Genomic DNA, 8,094 nt, shown 5'->3' with positions numbered 1-8,094 from the left:
GCATGCTTCAAACAAGCTGACAGACAAGCGGGAGAGGACTCACGGGCAGACGGCCTCCCTCAGGTCTCGGGTGGAGCTCTGGGACCACAGCAGCAACGGGCCATCCCAGCCCCTGGGCTCAGCAGCGCCCTCATTCTCAGGCCGGCGGCTCTGCCCTGAGGGGAGCAGGAAGGTCACCAACTGCCGCAGGCGGACCTCAAGCCCCTCCCACTGCTGGAGCCTGACCTCCCCCGGCCCCACCCCTTCCCCTACCCCAGCAGGACGAGAGCTCGTCTTCCCCTGGCTTCCAACGTGAGGCCCGGCCCTGGGCCCCGATTGGGCACTGCCCCAGTCCGGAGCCAATCACAGTGGCCAGGGAGGTGGAATGCACCGATTGGCCAGGGCCAGGTCATGTGACCATGCTCCCCAGGAAACTCAGATATTACCAAGATTCCCTAACAAACCAATGAACAAAATTATCCAGTAAACGCAAACCGTACTTTTTAATGAGGCCAATGTCACAGAAAAAAAAAAAAAAGCTTCACAATGAACTGCTCAAGGAAGCTACTAAATAAACTTTCAGAAAAGTTAAGTCGTTTTTTTTTTTTTTTTTTTTTAATAGGGTGACGGAGAGCTATACCTTTCCCATCTATGTGAATTTAGTTTTAAACTAGATTTCCCTTGGCTATTATATAAGACAAAAAACCCCACATCACCCCCTTTCACTCCCCCCACCCCCAAAAAGTGTTTTAGTCTATTGAGTTTTTGTGTCCTCAGTTGTGTCTGATTCACGGCAACTCACGAACTCTACACAGCCAGGCTCTTCCGTCCATGGAATTCAGGGCAATTTTTTTCTGTCACAGTAAATGCCCACCCTGGGTGATCCAAAGGCAAGGGCTCAGAGGCTCCTGAGAGAATAACTCCTTTCAGCTGAGCACAGAGCTGGCTCCTCACTGGGATGCCTGTGGCCTGGGGCTCCCAGAGGGGACAGCAGCACTCGCCCCACCGTGTGGTCACTGCTGCAAGTGCAGGCTGCTCCTCACTCCCCCTTGACAGTGTCCCTGAGGGCAGAACAGTGTGAATCTACTCAAGGTGGAAATGCAAACTCCGATGCAACCAAACTTCCCACAAGGTCTCCAAAACCACTCAGGAACAGGGAATTGGAAACTGCAGGGCATGACATGAATGGAGATGGAGACTTGACACCTTACACCGAGTTCACTTCCAGTTATCCCTAGACAAAGTTTCCATGAAAACTTGTCACAAATCTAGAAGAACAATGAGCAGAAACCGGACACGTGCTTTGAGTCTTCACACACAAAACTAAAAGGCAGTCCACAAAACAACCCAGAGAATACAGTGGACTTTGCAAAATCAAAGATATCTACCGTGGGAAAGACCTCATTACAAAAGCAAAAGACAGGTCATACATCGCGAGACGAATGAGTGGAAACACAAAGCTTCTCAAGGACGTGTCTCCAAACAGACAAAGAACACCAACACAACAAGCCTGTGAAAACTAGGGAAAGGTCTGAAGGGACGCCAGACTGAGGAAGACACACACAGAGTATCCCGGATGATGTCCAGCACTGAGGGCCTGAAGAAACAACAGTCTAGTTGCACTCCCTCAGGCCTGTGTGACCCTGGATGAGGCCTCTGTTTCCCGGTGGCTCTGAGAGATGGACAGGGAGGAAGGGGAAGAGAAATCACTTGCACTTCTAATACTCACCGCAAAGTCTTCCAATGAGAAGGGAATTATCACCCCCACTGACAATGCCATTCACTGAAGTGATACCCACGAGTCCATCTAACCCAGAAGGGAAGGAAGGACCTGTTCTCACAAAACGGCGAGAGATGGAAGAAAGAAGATCAAGCCCACACCAATCACTGGAAAGAGAAGCTGTGCTCAGGGCTTGAAAGAATTCCTATTGGGAAAATGATGTCACAGCCCCACAAGGCAATCCACAGCTTCGATGCTATTCCTCCCAAAATGCCAATGCATGTTCGCACCGAACAAAGAATTGCAAAAGGGGTTACGGAAACAGAAAAGAGCCTAAATTGTCAATACAATCCGACGAAAAAGCCCCGATACGGACGTCCAAGGTTGTGTGAAAGGAAATTAGACGACCAAACTAGGATCCTCAGGAGAGTATCGGAGAAGGCGATGGCGACCCACTCCAGTACTCTTGCCTGGAAAATGCCCTGGACGGAGGAGCCTGGTAGGCTGCAGGCCATGGGGTCGCGCAGAGTCAGACACGACTGAAGTGACTTAGCCGCAGCGGCAGCAGCAGGACAGTATGCTATTGGGAATACAACAACACACACAGATCCAGATCGATGGAATAAAGTTGAGGGTCCAGAAACAAACCCCGGCATCCAAGGTCAACTCATCTCTGACACAGAAGGGGAGAATATCCAAATGGGAACAAGAAAGCCTCTTCAATCAATGTCCATGGGAAAACCAGACAGCTACATCTGAAGAACGCTATTGGTTTTGATCTCACACCACCTCAATATCGGGGAAAAACCTCACCCTAAAGACTGATGTCATGAGATAGCTAGAAAGAAGCGTAGGTCAAAGGCTCCTTAACATCAGAGTCTCCTTGCCATTTGCTGGGCGGAGGTAGAAATGGGTCTCTTCAAGTAAGGGAAAGAGGGAAACCAAGTACACCAATGGGTTTCCATCCAATGGAACCTCTTCACAACAGAGAAGCTAAGCATTCACAAATGCAAAAGATAGGAAACGGAACATGAGAGACTCCTTGCAAGTGGTGTATCTGAGAAGGGGTTCATATGGAAAGAGACGAAGAATGCACAGCACTCAGATTCCAAGAAACACCACCACCACCCTTGACCCTTCCCCCATGACCAACTCCGACCTAAAGCCTTTCTCTCCCTCTAACCTATCCCTAAAACATAACCCTCATCTAATCATATACATGTGCATTCCTAGCATCCATCCATCCACACACGAGAGAGAAAGAGGAAGACACAGACTGAATCGAGAAAGGAAAAGAGAGGGACACAGCCAGAGAGAGACACGGAACCAAAGAGAGGAAAGGAGTCGATGGTCCAGACTTTTCATCAATCTGTCTCGAAGGTAGAAGCAATGACAGCGCCCATCCACCCCAGAAGGGGGAAACGGACGGAAGGTTTGGAGAGGAAAAGACAAGAACGCAGGGAGCCATTAGAAGCTCAGCCACCCGCAGAAGCCGAGCTGGGACACTTGAACAGAATCTCAATGGAAACAGAGGACCAGAAAGTTGGCTACTCTTTTCTATCAGAGAGGGAGACCTTCGAGTCTTCCTTTCGGTCCTCCAACTTGCATGCGGGGTCTCAAAACAGTCAGGAGGGGGAGTGCCTTTTCCTGGGTACCACGGCGCATCCAGGCCTCGTTCTGCCCCATTCTGTGCTGTGTCAGCCCTGGATGGAGTCTTTCTTTCTGAAGTCTCAGCGCACAAGCTCCACGTGATATCAGCCCCAGGTGGAAAGGCATGGAGCTGCTCGTAGGCCGACAGACCTAGGAAACAGATGGGAGAATGACCCCCACTCTGCAGATGGAGAGACCGGGGAAACCCTGAGGGGCATATGCTTGTCCAGGGCCACACCACTTATGAGAAGAAGGAGCCTGGTCTGAGAGCAGCGGGGTCCTCGGAGCTCAGGCCCTGGCTGCACCCAGGCCTCCCCAGGGCTGTGGGCTGGGCTGTGTGGCTGTCACTGTGCCTGCACATGGCCTAAGGGGGGTGGTCGAGCAGTCAGAAACCCAGAGATTCCCTTGCGAAGTTTTGGGGAAGGGACCTCAGCACGAACCCCAGGAAATGATGTCACCTGCCGGCAACAGAACCCAACAGAACCCGCAACCCGGGTATCCAGGCCTCCAGAGCGGAGAGGAGCCCCCAGCCAGATCACTTGCTGCCAGGATGTTCTGCTGTTTGCCCCTGCCCAGAGGCCGGGGCCTCAGGAGAGCTCACAGGCAGTGTGCGTGGGCACCCTGTCGACGTTGGCTCAGGGCACCCCCGAGAGGCCTCTGGCCCTTTGCCCGGAGAAACAGAAAGGTAACACGGGGAGCCCCAGGCGGGGCCAGGCCACCTCTCCCATGCCACCCGGAAACAGCGGGTCCTTTGCCTGTGTGTGTGGATGCGGGTTTCTCGGGGTGTGTCTCCCTCAAGGAAGCCCAGGCGGATGTGGGGTCAGAAGCCTGCGGACAAGTTGTGTCCACACCCCAGGGGAGAGCAGGCTGGGTGGGATGGGGAGAGTGCGGGCAGCGCCGGCCGCCCAGGCTGACCTCACACCCTCAGGTGGGTCTCTTTCCTCCCGGGTGGGGATCTGAGCAGACACACGTCTCTGACCCTTCTGGGAAGAGAAGTTCGAGCAGGCAGAAGCAGCGGCTCCACTGGCCAGGCCCAGCTCGGAAAACTCCCAGCACGGCTGGCTGACGGTCACTGTCGTTGCAGAGCTTCCCACGTGATGAGGCCGAGGACGGGGACACCCCGTCCACCTCCCGGAGGGAGGGGTCGGAGCACCACCCCCCCGCCCGTGAGGCCCAGTGCAGGCTCCAGGTGAGCGTGCCCACGGAGGCATCAGCCCCACCGGGGGCGAAGCAGAGGCGGGGAAGGCCTGCTGCCGAGACACCGCCCAGGATACACCCGGCGGCCCAGTCTGAGGCTGCCACGGAGCTCAGCACACCCGGCTCCGACCCAGAGTCCCGAGAACCCCGGCCTCTGAGGCAGCAGGAGGACCTGGAGCCCAGCACGCCAGAGCACAGAGGTGAGGACGCTGGGGCTGGTGCACGGGAGTGTGTGGGGAGGGGGTGCTGAGCTACACACGGACGAGTCCCCGAAAGATGCTGCTGGGCCTGCAGCAAGCGCTGGCCTCACACCCCCACCCCCATCTTGCACACTTCAGTCCCAAAAGACATCCGACCCTGGGTATTCTTTGGGAATCTCTTGGAAGCTTTCTGTCCCGGGATACGCACATGCCAAGGCTGGCCTGTGGGCAAACTTTGCTTCTCCCCCAGCTCTAGCACTGGCCTCCAACTGGAACCAGGCTCTACTTCCCAGACCTGTCCCTACAGAGGTGGTGGCTCCAGGTGCAGGACCCAGGGATCCACCGAGGCCAGATGGAGATCCGAGACTTGCCCTCACAGAGACACCAGGCCAGCTGGGTACTGGCCAGCACACCGGGCAGATCGGATCTCCGTGCCTGCAGGGCCCCCAGCCCCAGGCACTGATGTCCCACCCCCTCAGCCAGAACCTCCACCTCCACGTGCACCTGTACCTGCTCGGGCTTTGGCAGGAGAACCCGAGGCAGAGGAGGAGTCACCGCCTCGGCAGGGAGAGCCTGCCCTGGCTCCCGCGCAACACCCAGACGCCGACGATGACTCACTCGCCCCTGCAGGAAGAACGAGCCCCCGCTCTGGGCAGAGACCCAGAGCCCTTGCCGGAAACACCACGTCCAGGGGAGCGGTCGGCTCTGCAGCCTCCATCCCTGTCTGCTCACCGTGGACGCCGGCAACTCGGTCTGCCCCCAGGGGACATGGAGTTCCTTTCCCCTGAACTGCTTTGCATTTGGTTTGTTTCCACCTTTCTGGTGATGTTTTATTTTGTGTATGGTTTCCTGTATTTCTCTTGGTTAAGTTGGGATTAGTAAACTTTTTCATCATTGTTGCAATTTGGGAACACTGTTGTGTAACTCTGGTGATACTGTGTTACCATCCCAATTTGTAGTTTCAGACCCGTTCGATCTTTATGCCCCACCCCCCAACAAAGCCTGGATTCAAGGCAAGCACGCCCTGTTCATCCCTCCCCCCGATCCTGAACACAATTTCATCTTTTCTTTCTGCATTCCTTCCTATATTCTTGGTGTCCCCAATCAATGACTCTCAGTGAAATGACTGAAGGAGTTTTTTTCGGACTCTCCACCTACTGTAAGACTCCATTGGAGAGTTCTCATTTGTATGTCATTTGAACTAGCCTTTGATAGCTGAAAGGACGGTGTACGTCCTTTCAAGATATCATGTGCCAAACGAAGCCCTTTTGGCAAATGCCATCATTATCTCCAGGCAGGCATTGCTGTTTGAAGGGTGACATCTCAGCCAGAAGGCAGAGGCTGAGCTCCTCTTGTTGCACCAGCTCCCAAAAGAAGCCAAGAAAGGGAGCTGGAACAACAAACCACCCCAACGCCCAGGAAAGCGTTCTTCACGACAGAAGGCTAGAAAATGACCCAACAACCTTGTGGCCCAGAACCCCTCTAAAAAATCACTGTTCCATAAAAAAGAGAAACACATGGGAAGTTCCAAGGAGAGGCAATGCCCATGGCCAGTGTACTTTAGAGACGGCCTGACCGCTCCGGGGAAGACACGCACCGACGGAACCCCTTGGGAAACAGCAGTGATAGTCCTCACCGTCGTAAGGGTTTCCTCTGGGGACAACCTGCCCTGGGCACCACATGAGGGAGCAGACCGGCTTCTCTTCCTCTGCCCCCACACCATTCACTCATGAAGGCAGCTCAGGTGTTCTCATGCCCTGCCTGCCTGCCTGCCTGCCTGGCTCATCCGTGAGCTGTGCCCACCTCCAGGGCAGGACTCCACCTTCTCCTCTCTGTGTACCGTGAATCTGCACACAGTGGGCTTTCAGAACCTTAGGAGACTTGAGCCATTCCCACTGGAGCCAGAACCCTCCCCAGGAAGGAAAACAGCTGTGGAGTCATTTTGGCCCCAGCACTGGTTCCCAAACCCTGGCGGCTCCTACAGCCTCTACGGTGTGAAGAGGGAGGTCCCTTTTGACAGAGCTTTCCGGCTGTCAGATCTAAGCTGTTGTTTCCCTGTCAGCTGTGTCTCTTCCGTTGCAGCCAGGTGGGCCACGCTGCTCCAAAGGAGCTCACAAGCTGAGTTGCAAGGGAGGTATTGAGAGGACAGGGATGGCTACAACGTGCTGCAAACTGAGTGAGGGTCCCCACAATCCTCAGCAAAGGTCTGTGGTGTGCAAGTGGGGAGTAGAGGGCCCCCAAGTTCCAAAGGAAGGGAGGTACTCGGGAGCTAAAGCCCTTGGCTGCTGTGGTAGCAGCTGCACATGGCAGCTCGTCCACAGTGCACTTCGAATGAGGTCATATGAGCGGGACTCTGGAAATGGCTCCGAAATCCAGAGAAAGGGGTCAGGGTATGTGGGAATCCGGCGGGGGTGGGGGGTGGATGAAGGAAGGTGTCCTTCCTCTCTCCAGTGCAATTTGGTTTGGTGAGTCTCAAAGCTACCAGATGGCACTTCCCAAGTCAGGCCCCCGCAGGAATCAGGGTGGGCTGCGTGCCTCGGCCCCTGCCACAGGGACAAGCCACACCACTGGCCTCCCTGAGCTCAAATGGCCGGATCTGGGGGTTCTGTCTGGGTGCACACCTCCTTGCTGTGGCCAAGTTCCCCCCTTCTCTGAGCACCAGCTTCATCCTCTCGAAGGAGGACATCGATTGCTACCTTGGCACGTTACTCTCTTCATCCTGTGAAGACTCATTAGGCTTATCCTACAATTACTAGCTGGCCCGAAGAGATATCTCCTGAATCCAGATTAAGCTGGAGTCTCCCAGGCTCATCTGGCATGTCTTCCCTGAAGTCTGCCAAAACCCACACCCTTGCATTTCCAGGGACTCCCCTTAGCCAGCTGGGCAGAAAACCCAGCATGCTTCAAACAAGCTGACAGACAAGCGGGAGAGGACTCACGGGCAGACGGCCTCCCTCAGGTCTCGGGTGGAGCTCTGGGACCACAGCAGCAACGGGCCATCCCAGCCCCTGGGCTCAGCAGCGCCCTCATTCTCAGGCCGGCGGCTCTGCCCTGAGGGGAGCAGGAAGGTCACCAACTGCCGCAGGCGGACCTCAAGCCCCTCCCACTGCTGGAGCCTGACCTCCCCCGGCCCCACCCCTTCCCCTACCCCAGCAGGACGAGAGCTCGTCTTCCCCTGGCTTCCAACGTGAGGCCCGGCCCTGGGCCCCGATTGGGCACTGCCCCAGTCCGGAGCCAATCACAGTGGCCAGGGAGGTGGAACGCACCGATTGGCCAGGGCCAGGTCATGTGACCATGCTCCCCAGGAAACTCAGATATTACCAAGATTCCCTAACAAACCAATGAACA

At 55.5% G+C, this 8,094-nt stretch overlaps 1 protein-coding gene across 1 annotated transcript; it reads left to right on the top strand.

Annotated features, from left to right (window-relative positions):
• The first annotated feature begins 581 nt into the window (after positions 1 to 581).
• LOC145514026 (uncharacterized) lies at positions 582 to 5,650 on the top strand. The gene is made up of 3 exons (XM_081511109.1): positions 582 to 4,034; positions 4,434 to 4,746; positions 4,997 to 5,650. The coding sequence occupies exons 1-3, from the start codon at positions 3,798 to 3,800 to the stop codon at positions 5,623 to 5,625; spliced, it is 1,179 nt and encodes a 392-aa protein (XP_081367235.1). The 5' UTR covers positions 582 to 3,797; the 3' UTR covers positions 5,626 to 5,650.
• Positions 5,651 to 8,094: the final 2,444 nt, after the last annotated feature.

The sequence above is a fragment of the Giraffa tippelskirchi genome, chromosome 7 (assembly GCF_054371585.1).
Source record: "Giraffa tippelskirchi isolate mGirTip1 chromosome 7, T2T-mGirTip1v1.2.pri, whole genome shotgun sequence".
NCBI lineage: Eukaryota > Metazoa > Chordata > Mammalia > Artiodactyla > Giraffidae > Giraffa > Giraffa tippelskirchi.
Note: the sequence above shows the minus strand (reverse complement) of the source record. Positions and strands in the feature narration are given on the sequence as shown.

Bases quoted from the DNA above. Each gene is read 5' to 3' on its own strand.
- LOC145514026 (XM_081511109.1), top strand. From the start codon at position 3,798: ATGATGTCACCTGCCGGCAACAGAACCCAACAGAACCCGCAACCCGGG. The intron at 4,035-4,433 runs GTAACACGGGGA...CTGTCGTTGCAG, and splicing joins TTGCCCGGAGAAACAGAAAG to AGCTTCCCACGTGATGAGGC. The intron at 4,747-4,996 runs GTGAGGACGCTG...CTTCTCCCCCAG, and splicing joins CAGCACGCCAGAGCACAGAG to CTCTAGCACTGGCCTCCAAC.